General features: G+C 40.6%; 2 protein-coding genes across 2 annotated transcripts; both read right to left on the bottom strand.

The window, feature by feature from the left end:
• Positions 1-3,181: 3,181 nt before the first annotated feature.
• Positions 3,182-10,772, bottom strand: LOC309703610 (H-2 class II histocompatibility antigen, E-S beta chain-like). The gene is made up of 8 exons (XM_082528530.1): positions 10,650-10,772; positions 6,216-6,488; positions 5,723-5,936; positions 5,064-5,131; positions 4,874-4,981; positions 4,409-4,555; positions 3,938-4,043; positions 3,182-3,741 (listed from the first exon to the last, which is right to left on the bottom strand). The coding sequence occupies exons 1-8, from the start codon at positions 10,702-10,704 to the stop codon at positions 3,720-3,722; spliced, it is 993 nt and encodes a 330-aa protein (XP_082384656.1). The 5' UTR covers positions 10,705-10,772; the 3' UTR covers positions 3,182-3,719.
• A 771-nt stretch (positions 10,773-11,543) lies between these two features.
• On the bottom strand, positions 11,544-20,366 carry LOC309703629 (H-2 class II histocompatibility antigen, A-U alpha chain-like). Its single transcript, XM_082528558.1, has 6 exons — positions 20,350-20,366; positions 19,932-20,021; positions 14,903-15,091; positions 13,939-14,184; positions 12,605-12,889; positions 11,544-11,994 (listed from the first exon to the last, which is right to left on the bottom strand). Exons 2-6 carry the CDS (start codon positions 20,005-20,007, stop codon positions 11,879-11,881), a joined length of 912 nt encoding a protein of 303 aa, XP_082384684.1. The 5' UTR covers positions 20,008-20,021; positions 20,350-20,366; the 3' UTR covers positions 11,544-11,878.
• Between the last annotated feature and the right edge of the window lie 554 nt (positions 20,367-20,920).

Below are 20,920 nucleotides of genomic sequence, written 5' to 3'. Positions count from 1 at the left end.
AGCTCTTTGGTCTTGGCCATGGCGGAGTTTGGAGTCTGACTGTTTGAGGCTGTGGACAGGACAGGTGTCTTTTATACAGATGATGAGTTCAAACAGGTGCCATTCATACAGGTAACGAGTGGGGGACAGAAAAGCGTCTTACAGAAGACGTTACAGGTCTGTGAGAGCCAGAGATTTTCCATGTTTGAGGTGACCAAATACTTATTTTCCACCCTGATTTACGAATAAATTCTTTACAAATCCTACCATGTGAATTCATGGATTTTTTTTCACATTCTGTCTCTCACAGTTGAAGTGTACCTCTGGTGCAAATTACTGACCTCTGTCATCATTTTAAGTGGGGGAACTTGCACAATCGGTGGCTGACTAAATACTTTTTTGCCCCACTGTATTTTTACTTGACTTTGGCCTTTGACTTGAGATTATTTATATATTTTTGCATTTAAGAAAATGTTTTCTTTAAAAAGTTAAACTTAAACATAAACAAGAAAATGTTTTAGTTGTTTGTTTGTTTTTGACAAATGTTGTATGGAGTTAAATTTTAAAAACTGCAATATTAAAAATAGAAACAAATGAACAGTTCATTCTGTTTTGAATATTTATTATTGTTTGTTAATAAGACAAAAGTAGTTCTTATTAGATTACATGAGAACTAAAGTAATCACTCTAATCTGAACATTTGCTCACACTGATTATGGTAAACCAGTATTTGCTCAGGTTACTTTAAACATATCACTTTTATCACTGAATACAATAAACTCGAACTCATATCAAGTAACTTGTAAATAACTGTTCATATAAAGCCATTATTAAACAATGTGTACATTGGTAATTTTAATTGCGTCTCACCTCAAAACACACATAAAAAACATAAATTGAAAAGATATATGAGCCTGATTAACCTCACTGTTACAAATACCACCGCAGGGAAAAGGGTAACACCACCTGGGTCTGGGTGCAGTTCCCCCCTCCAGGGGCAGGGGTACCTAGACCCGGTTTGTAGAGTACGCTTGGGGAGTGTGATCGCGTATACAGTGTCTCTTTATATTTGTCTCCACGTCGGTTGAGTGTGAAGTGCATATGAGAGCATGAGGGTGGGAATGGATGTTTGTGTCTGTGTGTGCCTGTATGTCTGTGTCTATATGTCAGGTTGGGTATCAGACGCCACCTCTCTGGGGACATCTCGGGCCTTCCAAGGTTTGGAGGCCTATCTCCACCCACCACCACTTCTCCTGCCGGTGGCGGACTCCCTCAGGTGTCGGTGCGTTGGTGGTTCTTTGTGTCTGGGGGTGGGCGTCCGGGTACACACCGGCTCACTCCTTGGCGGCCGCTTATTGGGGCTCGCTCGGGCCATTTCGGAGGTGAGGTGCCCCCGGCCTCTCAGCCTGGGGCTCGGTCACTCAGGCACAGCTGGCTGCCGGCGGAGCCCACGGGCGCGTCACTGCAACTCCCCCTGGCTTCTGCTCCGCGGCTGCTGAATGAGCCCTCATCTGGGACTCTCCTTAGCTCTTACTGGGACAGTGGCGCGGCTGCCCCTCTGTGGGTCTTCCTTGGTCTCTTGTGTTCTGGGGGCCTCTGGATGTCTGGAGTTTTGATCTCCTCCATACCCGCTTGATACCATAAAGGACGGGGCTGTGGCTCCCCACACTCCCTAGCAGATCATTACATGGAGAAACCTTTGGAATGCAAGCATGCTGATCCACACAGGTATGCACACAGGTGTACACATGGGTATTCACAGACGCGGACTAAAGCTTTCTTGGCTGCTGCCTCAAAGCACACTGTGCGCTGTCTATCTTGCGTGCTGAACAATATCGTCTATTATTTAGTAACTATTAATATCTATGACTAGCTAGTTTATTGTGATGGTGCTTTTTTTTTCTATTATTATGTTGCTCTTTGTTGTTTGCTGTCTCCTCTGTTTGTTTTTTTGTTTGTTTTCTCCATACAGGTGACCCAGGAGTTTTTTTTGTTGTTTGTTTTTTTTCTCTCTCTTCCCCCCCTTCTCACCGTCTCTTCTCCCCTTTGGTTTTCTTTCTTTCTCTCCCCCTCTTTCATTCATTCCCCCTGTCCTATTAAAAAAAAAAAAAAAAAAAAAAAAGATGACAAAGGATGAACTGAAGCTCCGCTCTCACGTGATGTCGCATGCTGCTGTTTCTGATGTCATTTAAAAAAGAAAAAAAAAAAAAAAAAAAACCAAATACCATTTGTGCATCATTAGCAAAGCTACTGTACTTGAAGCTCACTTTACCTGCTACCAACAAGGGTAGCTACCAACTTTGATTACTTCTAATCAGTTTCCAAAGTTATGCTTTACTTTAACATGTTTACAACAATCTTATCATTGTTACTGTTTTACATAGGAGTCATTTTGAGGACAATTACTCCACCTGGGTAATAAAATAAAGAGGCACGGATCATACTTTGTTTAAAGCGTCAACTACAGGATTTATTCTGCAGGCTTCCCTATAAGGCTTCTTCCTGAGAGCATTGTGGCATCTTTAGGGAATCCAGTTTGATAAAACTTCAAGAGTAATTAGATAAAAACTGAATCTGAACAAAAAATATTACTGTGGTGTCCATTTTTTTAACTTGCGTTAAAACATGAACTGAACTGTAATCCCCAGAACTTATGCACCGTTTTTATATCTCTTGACTTTTTAACTATTATTTTAATCCATATTTATGTCTTAAAACTACATTTTTAACCTTTCACAAAGACTATGTAGCATAAGTACCACACTGGGTTTTTTTTGGATCATCATAATTACTTAAAGCTGGTCTATGTTCAGCATTGCAAGTAACTAATCATGACTAAAAAAATAGTTAATTTACAATTAAGAAAAAAACTTGCTGATGTCCACTCAGGAAAAGGGGGATGTATAGTCAGGGTTGGGGGTTAGGATGTGATCGTTATTATGGTTACAGAGCTGTAGTACGGTTTTGGGATTAGAGTTTGATGTGTTGTGTGATGGTGTTTACACGCTGCAAAACTGTAATATCACCACAATGTGGTTGGTCACTTGGACCGGCATCAGTTTGATGATCCAGGAGCAACACCGTCAAGAGGATACACATTGTGCCTCTTTTTGAGCAGCTTAACTAAACACAGACACACAACGAAGAGTGAAAACTACTTTCCTACGTCTTTTACAGTGTTTGAAAGAAGACAGCGATCACATGACTGTGGAATCTGCTTTATTGAGGAAAGGATCAGGAAGTGAAAATACAACAAACAGCTGACAGCTCAGAGTGTGGTTTCATCTTTGCATCCGTGTGTGTGTGTGTGTGTGTGTGTGTGTGTGTGTGTGTGTGTGTGTGTGTGTGTGTGTGTGTGTGTGTGTGTGATGACACTGGAAAGTCACACACACAAACACCCACAGAGCTCCGCCCCCTCCAGCCTTACATCCAAACAAAGCAATCAGACACTCAGTTTCCCAGCACACACCTCGCTGTCCTCCGGCCTGCACAGACCAGGTCCATCCTGGAGGAAGCTCACCTGAGCAGTTCCTCCTGTCAGACAGCTGTAAAGACTCTGAGAACACTCTGCACACACTACATGATGACTCCACCACTGAGGCTCCAGTAGATCCACCACAGTCCAGTTTCAGCCTGACTCAAACAGCCTGGATCAAACACAGAGCTGCCAGCTGCTGCTGCTTTTGCTTCCAGCTATCAGACAGAAGCAGAACCAGCTCCAGGTCTACAATCAGGATCCACTACTGGGAACCAGCATCAGTCCTGGGGCACAGAGAGAGAAAACAAGGAGACGGCTCATCATGAGAACAGGACCTGTATTGCTTTAACCAACAGCTCCAAACTGGTCCCCACAGTCTGCTGGTGTGTAGCAGCAGATGTGCCGGCACAAAGACTAGAAATCTTTTATGATCTATTCAAATAAATCATGAAGATAAATCAAAGCAGCCTGGAGCAACACCTGGTTTTGGACTGCTTGGGGAAGAAGTCGTAGACTCTGCAGAGCGCCAAGGCAGGATGACGACCACCAGGGGGCGTCATGGAGTGAAGCCTGGCCAATGGCATCACTGGAACATAAAAAATAAAAACAGTCTGAACACAGAAGGGAAACTTTGACACATAATAAACTGCCAGCTGTTGGCAGCTGAACACATGAAGAAGAAGCTGAGACGTCTTCACTAAAAGTGCTTTTATAAAACCTCCACATGTACACCCGAACACGTTGTTCTCCATGAGACCAAATCTCACTCAGATCTAGAAACACCTGGTACCCTCACACAGTTTTAATGTCTCACTGATGAAGTTGAATTATGAATATTTTTTTCCAGTGGACTGTGTGTGAGACACCCGGTTTTACTGTGAAAGGAGCAGAACTGCAGACGACACTAGTTTTACATAAAGATGAAACCATCAGCAGCAAACAGTGAGTCACCTGACTTAGGCAGAACATTTGTGAAGCAGAGCTCAGAGTCGGGTTTGAAGAACATCTCCTTCTGAGGTCTCCACAAGCTCAGAGCTGCAGGATCTTTGTTCCAGTCCTCTGCCTGTTTCTCACCGAACCTGTGAGCCAAAGATGTATCTGCAACACAGAGAACGAGGGTCAAAGGTCAAAGGTGATGGCTCAGGCTGAACTGACACGTCACAGTTCTAATGTTTTTTTGCCTAAAACTTAAACCCAACAATCCAACTGATCCAATCAGTCCAAGTTATCCTTACTTTGGACTAACTGAAGCCCTTCAGGAGCTCCATTAGCTTCTGGAAGTCACAGCTTCTCTTTTCTTTGTTGCAACTATAGTCTGGTGTTAATTAATTTTAGTCTGATCTAACCTGGTTTTCGCCTGGGATAAACTGGTTTTAGTCTGGTTTAAACTGGTGTTTCAGTGAGTGCTGGTCTGACCTCCACTCTTCCTCCTGTAGATGACTCCAGCCACAAACAAGATCAGGCCCAGGATCAGTCCTATGGCTCCAACTATGATCAGTCTCTCTGTTTCAGGCATGGGCGGGACTGAAGACACACAGGTGAGAGTCACACAGGTGAACGGACACACAGGCAGTGTACAGGTGTGTCGATACAGACAGGTATTTACCCCAGTTAATAATCAGTGGTTCATCCAGGCTGGCGTGCTCCACCATACAGGAGATCTTCTCGCCAGACCTTCAACACAAACACAAACCAACATCACTGATATTTATCTGATTTATCTGATTTGTGTGATCAGCTGATGGTTACCTGATCACCTGTAACACATTTTATATCATGGACATGACTCACAAAGGTGTGGAAAAGAGAAATTATGGAAATGTTCACATAACTGAATCAGCAATCGTCCTGTTTTAAACTTTCAACAATATTAAACACAATCTTGGGGACTTCCTGTTTTCGATCTCAATTTTCAGACAGTTCCTGCTGAAACACTCGGCTCTGCAGAAACTGGAACCTCGGATGGGTTCAGTTTTAGCAGGAATGAGGAAGAAGAAGAGGGAACAGCTTTCACAGGCTGAGCTGTGAATATCTGCGTCTGTGGAGGATGTTATGGTTATTCAAACTAAAGTCCGTGAGCTGGAGCCACAGAAGAAAACCTGGACAAAGATCAGAGTTAACAGCCTGTGCTGAAGGATCAGACCCTTCAAACATCACCATTGAAGGAGTTTGGTGCTGACAGTGGAATTATCCTGGAGAGGGCATAGGTGGTCAGACTGTCCAGGCAAACAAAGAGTCCTGGTCCCAGGTTTGACCTGGACTCACCTGGGTATGTACTCCAAGTGGGAGTGGACCTGGTAGAGCCAATCACCATTTGCAAACTCTTCAGTGGAAGTGATGTCAGAGGTTGTTTCCTGTCCATTTCTCAACCAGCTCACTTTGATCTGTTTGGGGTAGAAGTCATAGACGCTGCAAACCAACATGGCAGGATGGTGACAACCAGGAGCCATCGTGGAGTGAAGTCTGACTGATGGTTTCACTGGAACATCAGGAAGAGGAGGAGTGTTTTTACTTCATTCAAAGTTAAAACTGCAACACAATAAAGCTGAAGTGACTTTATAAATATAACAAGCCTGAAATGGTCAGACTGTTCCTGTCAAACTAACAGAACTACAGAGAACATGTAGCTTTAACTGAATGTGTCAGATTAAACCTTCAGCAGTGTTAGCTGTAAACTAAGTGCAGAGAGTTCAGTCAGGACATCAGTGTGATGAAGTTTATATGATGATCTCATGATGTCACAGAAACACTGACTCACCTGACTTAGAAAGAACTTTTGCGTACCAGATCCCAATGTTGGGTTGGCAATACGTCTCCTTCTGAGCTCTCATTGCAGCAAGCTGTCCAGGATTATTGTTCCACATCTCTGCATTCTTCACACCAAACTCAGTGTATCCAACATACTTTCCCACATCACTGCTGAACCTGACAAACTCTATCTTGTTGTAATAGTACGAGGTGATGAACTCGATGTCCTGCAGCTCAGTGGAGTTAAACAGGCAGCGAGTTGAAGAGTAACACTCATATCCATCTGAAACACAAAGATCAGAGAATCACTCTCCTATAGTAGTTCGGGAAACCTTTAAGAACATGTTGTTGGAATGATATGATCATGATAGCTTCACCTTATTTAGATCATTAAGCTTACCAACAGAGTATCAGTTACATTTCATATATATAACAACAATTCACAAAAATAGGGCAGACCTTATAGCAAGGGTCTTGAACTCCAGGCCTCGAGGGCCGGTGTCCTGCAGGTTTTAGATATTATCCTGTGTCAACACACCTGAATCAAATGATTAGTTCATTACCAGGCCTCTGGAGAACTTCAAGATATGGGTTGTGTCCCAAAACGTAGGCCGCATCCTTTGGAGGACCTGGCCTTCGTGGTCTACGTGGGCCGGGTCCTTCGAAGATCGAAAAGGCTGGAAATGCGAGGTTGTGAAATTGGACGGTCTAGCCTTTAGATTTGCATCACCGCTTTGTCGGTGGAGTTTAATAAACTCAGCCGTGTGCGCCTTTCTATCTAAAATATTACAGGACACTGGTGTAAATTCTCGACTTTCTCACACTTCTTTTTAATCAGTTTTCTGTTTAACATTTATATCAAATGCGGCCACCGAAGGATGCAGCCTACGTTTTGGGACACAGCTATGTTGAGGAAGTAATTCAGCCATTTAAATTAGCTATGTTAGATCGAGGACACATCTAAAACCTGTAGGACACTGGCCCTCGAGTTCCCTGCCTTATAATATTACAGAGGTAACCCCAACAATCTTAAGATGAGTAAAGTTGGCAACATTTGAAAAGAAAAACTTTTTTAAAGACAATTACAACCAACAGAACCAGGATCAGGAAGAAGCGCTGCCATGACAGGTTGTGTTATTGAAGAACAAAAAAGGAGAGCACAGAGACACAAGACAAAACACAAAGATGGAAGACATAATTTAATGCACCAGTGATGTATAAACACATGGGAATCCCCCAACAGCCTACACCTATTGTAGCATAACTGAGGGAGGATTCAGGGTCACCTGATCATGCTCCAACTATATGCTTAAGCAAAAAGAAAATTTTGAAGTCTAATCTTAAAATTGGGCCTGATCATTCAAGACCTTGTACGTAAGGGGAAGGATTTTAAATTGGGCTCTGAATTTAACACAACCAGCCAATTGAGAAATCAGCTAGTTAAATAAATGTTAATATGCACATTGAAGGATATATCCTGGTTAAAAATGTCAAGAGTCCTCACAGTGTTACTGGAGAAAATCCTGTACAGTTTTTCGTTGGATGCCATATTTCTGAAGTTTTTCTGAGGTTCAAATATGAAAACCTCAGTTTGTCTGAATAAAAGAGAACAGATCAACATGTTTATGTCTTTAAGACATACCTGTATGTTGTGGCAACATTTCAAAACAATGTATTTTGTTAGTGAATAACACGTGATGTTATATCCTCCTGACTACCAGGAAAAAAAATGTTGTCCAATCCAAAAAAAATTTAAATCCCCCAATGTTTGTAAGGTAATTAGAAGACTGAAATAATTTTTTGGGGAAAAAAAGTTCACATTTTTTAGATATCACATGTCCACTGCAGAGGACATTGGAAGGCCAAACGTGTAAAAATGAACTTTGATGGCAAACATTTTCTTCAACTCTTCACCAAGGAGAAGTTTGAACTCAAGGAACTGTAGTGGTTTCTTCCCCCAAAACTGCAAGTCACTGCTATACTGAAGCCACGAGTTGGTGATTGCCAGATCAAAAAGTAGAAAACTGCACATACTGTCAATTTCTGAGTGTGAGGGACCATCCTGTAGAAACTCAACATTCGGCAACAAGGTCCACGTCACCTATATTGATAGTGTACTCAGCAATTGCCAGTGGACTTGGTACATGGACAAACCTTTTGTTTTTCTTAGACCATCTTGTGCGTCTGTCCTGAGGTTGATTGCCATAGGCAGAGGATGCCATGACAACTGTCCAACCACTTAATGACAGCAAGTTCAGGTCTGAGTACCATCCCTGATGCTCCTCCTTCTTTCTTCTTCAAGGGCTTATTCCTTATGATCTTCTTCATCAGACAACTCAAGATCTGGGTTTCCCTCATCAAACTGCAATAAATTTCTTTCTGCTTCTAAAAATGACTCCTTTTCTGGTCATTTAAAAAAACAGAACAAAATGGAGGAAATGACTACAAATGTCCACTATGGAGGACATTTTTTAAACACTTCAATACTATACTAAAATGAAGTTAGAATTAAGCATACTATGTTTTAATGTGTTATTAAGAGACTTATTTAAAATATGCTAACAACATTTATAGCTAAAAATTGCTCAATAAGAAGTTTTAGGCACTTACTTTTCTTCTTCCCATAAAATGTGCTTGCAGCGATGGCCGCCATGTTCCTTAATGAAAAAACTAAAGTTCCCAAAGCTCCACCCCTTCACATTTGGTATCATTGGAAAGCCCTAAATGTCCTCTGTAGATACCAAAAGGAGGCAATTCTGTAGTATGCAGTGCATGGGAGATATTCAGGTTTAGAAAGGTGCACTACAGAGGACAAATTTGCATTGCTGGTAGTCAGGAGGCTAATGTCATAATACAATGTTGCAGAAAAGTCTCTGTGTGACTGGATAGTGTGTTTGTAGGGAGAGTCTGAATAGGAATAAGCAGAATAAGGAAACAGATCAGAGCGTCTTCTGCATATAAATTGACATTTAGCTTCATTCGTGTTGGAATTAGCCAGATGTACAGTTAAAAAAAAAAGGGGGAACTGTGGAGTCTCACTGTTTTTATGAGTTCAGTTAAGAAGAAGAGACGTTAACCACTTCTCACTTTGTTTCATGAGTTGTTTGTTTCTAGTGTCTTGCCTTTATTTTTACTTCCCATCTCTTTGTATAAACTACATGTACTCAGAATTTCAAGTTAAGACCATTGCTTTTTTTTCCTCTACAAAACATCTTTGTGAAAATTTATCAAACGCTGCATTCGATCTTTATGCAGATGACACAATGATCTATTGTTTAGATACTTCAGTAATACAAACTCAAGCTGCATTTGATGATGTTCAGGCCCATAAATACAAGCTCGTGTTAATCTCAAATGGCAAAGAATGTTAGCTATGTTTCCTAAGATTAAAACCATTCAATGGTCACATCTTATAAATACTATTATAGATCAGAATTTGTCATTTAAAACTCACATTTAAAGGCTGGTGAGAAAAACCTTTTTGTAACTGTTTTTTTTTTTTTTACCTTTTTTCTTTATTTTATACCTTTATTTTGGTGATCTGCTTTTCATGAATGTCCCTGCTTAGTACTTGAAGAGGTTGGGGACTGTCTACCATGGTGTTTTCTGTTTTATTACTGGCTGTGGAAATTGACTACATCACTGTTTTCTGTATGCTGCTACTAAATGTCCATCCCTGTATATCTGGAGACTTTCTTTTGGTTTTTGGTCGGTCTTTATCTATAAATCTCTCCTTGGGCTGATTCCCTCTTATCTGTGTGTTCATATGGGTAAAAACTATGACCAATACAGCCTTTGTTCTTACAATGTGATACAATTGATTGTTCTGAAAATCAGAAAAGAATGATGTAAAAGGGCTTTTAAATATGCTGCAGAAGGAGCTGAAATTGTGAGAAATGGTTACCCTGTAGGAGTTAAAGTCAGTTTTAAAGGAGCAAGAGAATAAACTCTTTTAGTCAGTGTGACTGTTTTTAATTGTTGCTCTTAATGCAGTTTTTCAATCTTTTGTATGCAATATAGTATTTGTTTTAAATTATTGTAATGTGTTGTATATTGTTGTTTTTACTTTTACTGCCATGATGCCTGGTCTCTCTTCCAAATGAGATTTGAATCTCAATTAGATTTTTATCTGAATTAATAAGGGTTAAATGTTAAATACATAACATTTATGTACATTTACTTTACATATAAATAGTTCCTGGTGTGAGACCAGGAGGACACACAAATCCCTGTGGCACAGCTGATGGACCCGGAAGGTTACTTTTATAATTGATTAAATACGAGCAAAGTAAAATAAAGCAGCAAAATGATCTTTCTGAAATTATTTGTTTTATTCAGCAGTTTAACAAGTAGACTGATGGATGAATTCATTAATCCAGCTGTAACGCTGTAAAGCTTAATGATAGCTGAAGCAGTGAGTGTTTGATTAGTGTATTGATCTTACCTGCTGTGCAGATGTTGATGAAGAGGAGGGTGAAGCATAAAAACTTTGAAGCCATGTTCCTGGGTTGTGCTGGCAAACTCTGACACAGTCTGACTTAAAGCTGCTGTAAAAACCAGAGTGCAGGATCACATGACCACAGCATCAGCTGTTACCAGGAAGAAATCTACAGTGGGGCAAAAAAGTATTTAGTCAGCCACCGATTGTGCAAGTTCCCCCACCTAAAATGATGACAGAGGTCAGTAATTTGCACCAGAGGTACACTTCAACTGTGAGAGACAGAATGTGAAAAAAAAATCCATGAATTCACATGGTAGGATTTGTAAAGAATTTATTCGTAAAAAACACGGCCCCAATAACACTGGAATACTCCACCAATGACAATAAAGGAGCTCTCTACATATCACACCTTTAAGGAATATCTTAAAAAACTGGTCTGAAAAAAAAAAGAAGGTCAACTGATCACCTTCCCCCAGAATCCCCAACCAGTAACTTACCTGTGAAATGTATTTTGCACTCAAACATCCACCAGCTGCAGCAGAGCTCAAGTGTATCTTCATTCAGCTTGAATGTTTAATTTTGTATTTAAATGTAACACTCAGAAGCTGTTTTTGGGTTTTCACATAACATTGATGGGTTTATAAACCAATAATTAACTGTGATATGGCATTTAAGTGACTAAATAAAGTGTGGTTTGAAGACAGACCAAACTGGCTCAGCAGCCTTGTGCCTTCTTCTTCTGCACCCAGTGACACAACACTGACTGGTTGTTGTAGAAGATGAGAACATCTTGTGGCAAAGCTTGCACAATTATATTTTATCATCAATAATTACAACAATAAATAAAAACATGATAACAAAATGAAAGGAACTGAGATGAAAATAAATGAACTCAAATCTTTGTCAATAAATCTTTAATGAAACAAAAAACCTTCTGGTTCACATCACTGTTCTCTGTCATCAAAAACTCTGTTAATAATCAGTCCAAGTGAGGACTGGAAGGTCTGCAATCATGCTGACCTGCTGCTGCTGTTTTTAAGGACAGGGTTTCTTCCGGATGTTTGACATGTAATAAAGCATATAAAATATTGGGATGCAAAAAAAATTCAATAAAGAACAGCAGTTTATCTGAGGATGCTTTCTGCTGGCACCGGAGGTAAAACAGCAGGTTCCGTGTAATCAGATTACAAACTCCTCAGATTTATTAAGACATCAGCCCCAACCATTCAGTGTCACTCGGTTCCTCTGATGAGTAAGAAGATTCCTGCTGCCACACCGAGGACACCGACAGTCAGACCCACTCCACAAAACATGGCAGGTCCAAGAATGAGATCAGAGTTCTCCACAGCTGCAGACAGAAACACAGAGAGTAATGTGAACCGTCACATCTGGAAACAGTCATAGAGGAGTCCCACAGGGTTCAGTGCTGGGAACTATACTTTTTATTTCAGGCAATATTATTAGAAAACACTGCATCATTTTCATTACTATACAGATGACACTCAGTTTTACTTAAATATTAATGCTGTAAAAACTCCCTGAAAAGCCTTCAGCTAATCCAAAATGCTGCAGCAAGAGTCCTGACAGGGACTAGAAAGAGAGCAGATTTCATTGGCTTCAGTTAAATCCAGAATTCAAAATCCTGCTCCTCACATACAAGGTCTTAAATAATCAGGCCCCATCTTATCTTAATGACCTTGTAGTACCATATCACCCTATTAGAGCACTTCGCTCTCGCTCTGCAGGCCTACTTGTTGTTCCTAGAGTAGCCTATTTAAAATTAGATTCTATCAAATAGTAGTACTAGTAGATTAAGATTAGGCTTAAAACTTTGCTTTTTGATAAAACTTCTCTCTCTGATATTGCTGACTCTTTACCTTAGAATATAAAGCAACTTGAGATTACTGTTGTTGTGAAATTGTACAATGTGAATTGAATTTTGAGTTGAATTTTCTCACCATAGAATTTGGTCATTGGTTGCATCAGGGCCACATGTTCCACGGTGCAGCTGTAGACGTCTCCCTGCTTTGGGATGAAGTCCAGTCTGGACGTCTGTTTGAAGGAACCATCTTTGTTGGGGAAGGGAACGCTGGTGTTCGCTCCTTCTGTCACCTTCTGCTCATTTTTGGTCCAGGTGATGTTGACAGGAGCAGGATAGAAACCAGTCACGTGACAGATCAGAGTGTTTTGGACTCCGAGCTCCAAATTTAGTACTGTGTAGATGATCATGCTCGAAGGAGGATCTGTGCACAAACATGTACAGGTTACTCACAACACCACTGCACTGAATATGCAACAGCATTGCAGCAAAGAGTCAGTATGTACAGGACCTGCACCGACTCTGTTGTTGTTGTTTTTTTCTCTAAAATGAATTAAACTCACAGGGTGAAACACTTTGAGCAGTGTGTGATTGCTGCTATGAGCTGAAAACTAAAAACAGAAGAGAAAGCACAGAAACACTGGGAGGACCTGAGCGTCTGCTGAAGTGAGATGTGTTTTCACTTGAATAAACAGAGAACTGAATGTTTGAAGATCCCCCAAAGTCATGTGATAAAGAGGAAGTTTGGTCTCCGCGTTTCCCGTTTCACTCCTGTGTGTCTGAGGTTTTTAGTCTCTATTGTTGTGTCGTTGATTCAGCAGCTCGTAACATGGAGCTGTAGTTCAGTATGTGTGTTTCACCTCTAAGAGTTCAGATGTTCTCTGTGTTTGTGTCATCAGGTCTTCATGGATATGAATACAAACCTGGAACTCTGTGACAATAAAGGTCACAGTGTTTGTTAGCTCACCAAAGACGTGATGAAAATGTTTCTGCTCAGATCATCTTTGTGTAATTTTTTTGAAATCTGTAAATATGGCGAATATTGGTGCTTTCTCTCCATTTAAAGAGCTCTGTATGTTGTCAACAGCTGAGAAAACAAAATATCTGTTTATCTGAGTGTCAGTACGATGATAACATAGTTGAGTTGAACATGAAGAAGCCAATCACAACTGTTAGTTTAAAACATTGACTGATAAAGTGATTTGGTAATATTGGCTGAGGTATTGGAATCAGCCCGTAGAATCTGGGGGAATTAAGGGACATTTCAACCCCGAAACACAATCCGATTTTATCTAAAAATTCAAAGAAATCAATGGATGTTGAATGTACATAACTGAAAGGATCTCCAATGATCTAACCTGTCAGCCTCTGAAAAACCCTCTTTAACACAACAACACGTTTTATTTACCTCCGCTCTCTGAATGTTTTTCTGCCCTTTACATACGGACTGTGTGGTTAAGGATTTGTGTTTACCGAGTTCTTTGGGAAAGTCCTTCATAGCCTTACGAATCACCATCAGGTTTTGTCTGCAGATCTGTTGATCAGCCACAGCTTCTTCATAGAAACCTGGAAAGCTTATTGGATCTGCAAAGGCAGGCAGAGCATTGACTCCTGTCTGTTTGTTGAAGTCGGCGTACCAGACCGCCTCATCATCCAGGATCAGAACGTTCTCTCCATCAGTATCTGAACAGCCGCTGATGGAGTTGCTCCCATGAGCATCTGAGGAGAATAAGAGGGCTGATTGAGTGCCATCAGAGCCTTTGTGTCATTTAAGTGAAATTAAATGAATTAAAACTGTAATTTGACTATAATGGTTTGTGTATGTTGCACTTAGACAGTCCCTTTGCAGCAATCACACTCCCAGCACAATGCTCAGAATGCTATTTTCATGGAAATGTTGCTAAAAGGGATGCTGTTTGACTTTAAGATTGTACCTTGAGTTATTAATCTGCAAAGCTCAAATTAGTGAACATATTATTAATTTTACCAAATTTATAAATTCCTGTCACACATTTTTTTATTGAATTATTCTAGAATGTTTCAGATCTCCATCTGTAGTCTGCACAGTGAAACAAGTTTCACTTCACTTGTGTGCGTGAAACAAACGCACACTTGAATCAGACTGATGACACATCTGTATGAAGATTTTGGAGTGTATATGTACACGCACACACATACACACACACACTATCTGGCAACTTGGGTAACATAAGAGAAGCACAGCAAGCGCTTTGCAACCCACCTCCCACTCAGCTCCTTTTCATGTTTTCATGCTGTTAGTAACGAAATCACACGTGTAGTTACTTACTGATGTCTGATCTGTTTTGTGCTTAAGAGGTTCTTTTGGTTTCACTTTGACATTCTCGCCATAATTTCTTAATATCTCGTGCATGAAAGGTTTCAAATACAAGAGTTCATGAGTAAATTAGAGACTCACCATCAGCAGAAACACAGGGGACCAAGGAAAGGATGAGGAGCAGCACCCACACCTTCATCTTCATCAGAAGCAGCAGCAGCTCTGTGACTCTCTGAATGTCTGCCAGCTCAAACACGCGCAGCAGCCAATCACAAAGCAGGGCCCATATGATGTCATCGTGACCAGCCACACACAAGCAGCAGACACACACTCACAGAAACACAAACACAACTGGGATTAATAATCATTTTCATATAAAACTCATTTTGATCAGAGCCTGATGAAGATCACAGGTGTGGAAAACAAAGGTCTTATGGAAAAAAAAAAAACACGGAGTAAGGTGACTACGGTGATCTGGGATTGCTGATACACTGAGGACACCTGGTGGACAGATGGAGAACTGCAGAGGTGATCTGGTGACATCTAAAGCCAGGAGAGGTTTGATGCTGAAACATCATCAGTAGGGATGGGTATCGTTTAGGTTTTATCCGATACCGGTGCTAAATCGGTACTTTTGAAACGGTGCCGGTGCTCAAACGGTGCTCAAACCGGTGCTTAAAGAATGGAGAACACAAAATTGGTCCAAAAACCTCTCATGTTCAGCTGGTTTTATGTAAAAAGATAACAATGTTAGCCTTTTCTACAGCTGTGGGGCATATATGGTATCACTCTTAGCTGGAAGCAGTGCTTAAACAATGGAAAAAACACAAACTTTGTCCAAAAACCTCTCATGTTTAGCTGTTTCCCTCTTTTTCTTTGGTCATTTTAGCCTTTTTGGCCAGGGTGGAGGGAGTATCTGCCATCAAACAAGAAGACAGCAGCATGTAGCTACGATGATGTTTGCTAGTTCACCTTACATGCATTAATGTAATAACGTGGTTAGCCTACTCAGCGTAAATTACACGCGAACAACATTAAACTACTCACGCAGAGAAGAACGGCTGCTGCTGCCATCAAATACGGCGCATTTCTCGGCTTTTAAAAAAAAAAACGCTACGCGTCGCCAGGTGTTTCATCGGATTTGAGGTGTTACCTCCTTTGACAGTATCACAGTATCAGCTTAAAGCACTTGTTGCTGCTGAGTTTTCATATTTTGCTGTGAAGTACAGCCAGACTTTGACCGCTTCGCCTTGGGCATTTTTAATCTGTAGCTCTGCTCTAACAGAACGTACGTACCTGGCCCCGCCTACTATCCTCGGAAACGCAAAATGATTGGCTAGAAGTGTATCACAGCTCAGGAAAAAAAAGCACCGAAATGTGCGCTGCTTTTCGGTCTGGTTACTTTATGTCAGAACCGGTGCCGACACCGGTACCCATCCCTAATCATCAGACTGTGAGAAACTGAACCAGCTCTAGTCCTGTTCTGTCTCCAAACTACAAACTACTGAACACTGTCAAGACTTTCAGAATAAGACTTCCTCTCTGAGCCTGTGGGAATCGACATTAGTAACAGGTCATTTATTCAGACTGTCTAACCAATGTCCCTGCTGTCCCAGTATGAGCCTACTCTATGGACGAACTGGTCCTTTCGGCAACATCTTTGTTGGAGCTCTGTTTGAACAATAATTCCCACCACGAGCTTCCTCTGAGGACACTCCTATCTCTAAGGATTATTCATGCCTGTTACAGATGTTAAGACATTATTAGGAACATGATGAACACTAACCAACTTTAACTATGAGGAGAGATAAAGAGGTTTCCAAAATAAGCCTGCTTTACATCTGAAGAATCCAAAAAATGACCTATTCTAACCACTTTTCCTTGATCTTGGTGGAAAACGATACAAGGTGAAGGAAAGGAAAGGTATGAAGGAGGATTAATAAGGATTTAAAACAAGAGAAGAGCAGTGCACTGAGGGTCCGAATGAACCTACACTCAGACACCCTCACATTGGATCTCTTAAGAGAAACTACAATCTGCAGAAGGCGGACTACAAAATGTTCATGTCACTTCACTCCAGTGTTTTAACGCTGTTGTTTTATGCAGGTCGTGTAAAACAGATCATGTGTGAAAAGTTTCCTTTTATTACTCGTGTTGGAATTTGAAAGAAACAGGAACATGTAGGCGGAGGGTCGGCCTGTGACTGTGGACGGGTGTTTGTGAGGGTGGAGTTAAAGCACATGTGTCTGAAGCAGTTTCAGTTTCACACCGAAAGCCATCAGAATCACACAGTTACGGAGTTTTAGTTCACCCTAGTGTGTTTTATAACTGCAGACAACTTCGTGTTCTTGATCTTTATGTTGTTGTTTTAATTTCTGCAGAATATTTATTGAAACCACACGTTTATCTAACATCAGCTGATTATGTAAATGTTTTTTATGTAAAATGTATTTTATTTACATGGTTAGGTTTTTTAGAACTATATTTATTTTTTAACTGGTAGATTTGTTGAGCACTACATCAAATCAAATCAAATCAAATCACTTTTATTGTCACATCACATGTGCAGGCACACTGGCACAGCACATGCGAGTGAAATTCTTGTGTGCGAGCCCCACAAGCAACAGAGATGTGCAAACACAACAACACAAACGAGCAAAATACAAGAATGGCCAACCTGAAACTAATAAATATATGTACAATATATAATAGTGTATGCATTTCTGGATGTGTGTACTAAATATTATCCTACGTGTGTGTGTGTGTGTGTGTGTGTGTGTGTGTGTGTGTGTGTGTGTGTACACATTTTTACAAATTAAATAGTAAAAAAATAATAAATAAAATATATAAAAATATACAGAGTTGAATATGTGCAAAACAAGTGGCATTTATATACAGTGTGGAGTGCATAATGTTGAAGTTCCAGTAGTGAAGCTGAGGTGTCTATGAAGTGTTCAGCAGTCTGATGGCCTGATGGAAGAAGCTGTCTCTCAGTCTGCTGGTACGGGACCGGATGCTGCAGAACCTCCTTCCTGATGGAAGCAGTCTGAACAGTTTATGGCTGGGGTGACTGGAGTCCTTGATGATCCTCCCCGCTTTCCTCAGGCAGCGCTTCCTGTAGATGTCTTGGAGGGAGGGAAGCTCACCTCCAATTATCCGTTCAGAGCACCGCACTACTCGCTGGAGAGCTTTGCAGTTGTAGGCGGTGCTGTTGCCATACCAGGTGGTGATGCATCCAGTGAGGATGCTCTCAATGGCAAAGCGATAGAAGGTCCTGAGGATGCGGGGGCTCATGCCGAATCAAACAATCAAACAATACATTGTTTGACCTGAGTGAAAGCTGATCTCAGGTGTTCTCCAGCAGCTAGTGAAGGAGGTCCAGCTCGTTTCTCAGATTCAGCTCTTTTGGCTCAACTCTCTTAGATGGTGTCACTCTTGATTCGTGCATTTTTAAAAGTTATTTCTTTAATTAAAACACTGTGACGTCCTTTTTGGAAGTTTAGGTGCAGTTGATTCATAAAGGAGGAAGAAACAGGAAAAGGTTGAGGGTGAGCAATGTTCCCTCTAAGCTGCGTGCATGCGCATTTGCGCACTGCTGGCACGGTTTCTGCTTACAGGAAATCTGTGTTGTGCACAAAAAAAATTCTAACCTGAATTGAAATTAAAATTTTAACAATTCTGTTTTGCAGTGTTAGTCAGTGACTGACTGCTCCCATATGGGATTAGAACGATGCCACTTTATCCCATAGTCCAGCCAATTCACATTCGTATATACGCAGCTAATCAACGTGGTTGACAGGCTGTGCCGATAGGCCACGTAAAAGCAGAGTTATGATAAAAATATCTGCAGTGTTTGTTTTTTTCCTATTGTTGTTTATTTTTACTGCGGAAGAAACGGTAAAACACTGTTTTATAAGGAAAACGCTGGAAAGCACTCTCCGCCTGTGAGCAAAAACAGCCTCCCTCCCAATTCCCACAGCCTTTCCTATTGGTGGAAAAATGTACCATCTGGAATCAAACAATGATATGGCAACATGGTATTTAGTTGTTTAGGAAGGGGGAAGTTTTAGGAGTGACGGCGGTGTTTTGAGATGTGAGAGATTTGAGACGTTTAGCGCAAATCTTGTGTAGTTAGTGTGTAGTGTAGTCAATAGTTTTGTTGTGTGTCAGAACAATGAGGCGACTGCTGAATGTTACAGGTGTTACAGCAGTGATACATCTCCTGTTGTCAGGCCTGCAAGTATCAGGCTGATGTTCTCCTTCATCTCATAGTGGACAGAAATTATTTTTGGAGTGGCACAAATAATTTGTGTGGCATCAGATTTGATGCAGAACAGCTGATTGTTGGCTGCATTTTTATGTAAACAGCTGCAAAAAACTTTGTTGTTTGCAAAACTTAGTAACTGTTTTTTTAAGACGTAACTATATAATTAATTGCCCAGAATTGGTCTTTATTTACTGTACTTGCAGACAGAGAGTTACAGACTCTCTCCCAGACCACAGACTCATAATACAAGTCAGAGCAAAAAATAAATGAATAAATAAATAAAGTTGTGTTTTCAAAATTGGAGTCCAGGTTATTGTGCTGAATTGAAAGAGGTGTGCACACAGTGCTGAGCAGCTGTGCTGTTCATGGTCACATGAAGGACAGCATTTAAATTTTACAGTGATGATGGTGAGTCTCATTTTCACTCAGCATTCACAGATGACACCTTTACACTAGCTTTATACTGACAGTTTTAATAAGCCCCGTATGGGAGGTCAGGTAGCACCTGCTTTGATCTTACCGACCTCAGTTTAACCCACACAGAGCAGCAGCATTTCAGCTGATCACAGCCTTAAACTAAAGTATCTCACAAAAGAGATTATTGATATTTACAAATTATTATTTATCCCTCCTCTGCATCACTGCACATGAACTTTGACCCCTGCTGATGACACATTTTATGTTTTTCTGATGGTTTCAATTAAAATCTGCTTGTTTGGGTTTTTTTTAACCTTTTCTGATGTGATTAGGTGTTGTGATCAATTTTTCAATGAGTTATTGATCCCAGGAGTTCAGCTATTTGAAGCTTCATCCTTGTGATTTAAAACGTTTTTAGTTTAAATGTTTATTCTCATAAAGTAGTTTTATTCAATCATACTTCTAAAGTAATTAGTAGTTATTTACCTGCAGTGGCTGCCTTTCTTCTGTACCTCCTCTCTTTGGTCCTCCTGGTGCATTTTAGGAGCTCGACCTCCTTCATTTTGGAGTCTGGCACTGCGTCAGTGGGCAGAAGTAGACAAGGAAACACAAACTGAGGAAAGGAAACCAGCAGTGAGAATAAAGCTTCTTAAAAAGATTTTTTTAAAGTAGATTTCTCTTTTTTTTAGACATAAAATGGAAATATTCAAGCATATATATTTAAATTTTCATGTAAAGCATCAATAGTAAAAGTACCTCAAAACTGTACTCAAAGTAAAAGTACTTATCAGTCTGTCTAAACTGTAGTAAACTCTGGCCTTAGTGGAACATGTATTACATCTTAACTTTTTCATGTTCTTGAATCTAAAATTTAAAATGTGAGGTGGTGCAGCTGCAGACTCACAATGCTGTGAAATGTTTATGAGTGGATGAGTGGGTCTGTTGCTCTGTCTTAATCTGGATAAAACAGATGAATGTAAACTCAATCACGTGCAGGCAGCTTCTCTTTCTGAAACAGGGAAACATGGAGCACCATAAAAATCTTGCGCTGTTAAACTGTTAGAGGTGTTAGCTGTTAGAGGTGTCAAACATATGGCACGTGGGCCAGAACTGACCGGCCAAACAGGCCAATGTGGCCCACTCGGTCGGTTTAGATAACATGACCGGGAACGGGGGCATTGATCTGAACTTTTCAATTTATTTTCAACATTTTTCAATTTTCTGACCAATAAAGCCGTCGCTTTTGGTCTGCAACATACAGAGTTAAAGACAAACAATCAAATCGCATACTGCTCCTGTGATTTACTACACCAGCTTTACTTTATAGTGAAGAAAAACTGAGACCCAGCATTAAAGATGTACTTCATTTACTCAATAAATCAAACTGTGCATCCAAAATTAATCCGTGAAAGATGTTGTGTGGTGTTATTGTTCTGCTCCTATCCCCATGCTGAAGCAGGGCAGATTCATTCAGC

Source organism: Aulonocara stuartgranti (assembly GCF_965226115.1).
Source record: "Aulonocara stuartgranti genome assembly, chromosome: 3".
NCBI lineage: Eukaryota > Metazoa > Chordata > Actinopteri > Cichliformes > Cichlidae > Aulonocara > Aulonocara stuartgranti.
This window is presented reverse-complemented; position numbering and strand designations above follow the sequence as displayed.

Excerpts from the sequence above, each read along its gene's own strand:
- LOC309703610 (XM_082528530.1), bottom strand. The coding sequence starts at position 10,704 with ATGGCTTCAAAGTTTTTATGCTTCACCCTCCTCTTCATCAACATCTGC. Across the intron at positions 5,132-5,722 it reads CACTTGGAGTACATACCCAG|GTCTGGCGAGAAGATCTCCT; the intron begins GTGAGTCCAGGT and ends TTTGTGTTGAAG. Across the intron at positions 3,742-3,937 it reads CCCAAGCAGTCCAAAACCAG|GACTGATGCTGGTTCCCAGT; the intron begins GTGTTGCTCCAG and ends TCTGTGCCCCAG.
- LOC309703629 (XM_082528558.1), bottom strand. The coding sequence starts at position 20,007 with ATGAAGGAGGTCGAGCTCCTAAAATGCACCAGGAGGACCAAAGAGAGG. Across the intron at positions 14,185-14,902 it reads CCCCTGTGTTTCTGCTGATG|ATGCTCATGGGAGCAACTCC; the intron begins GTGAGTCTCTAA and ends TATTCTCCTCAG. Across the intron at positions 11,995-12,604 it reads ACCAATGACCAAATTCTATG|CTGTGGAGAACTCTGATCTC; the intron begins GTGAGAAAATTC and ends TTCTGTCTGCAG.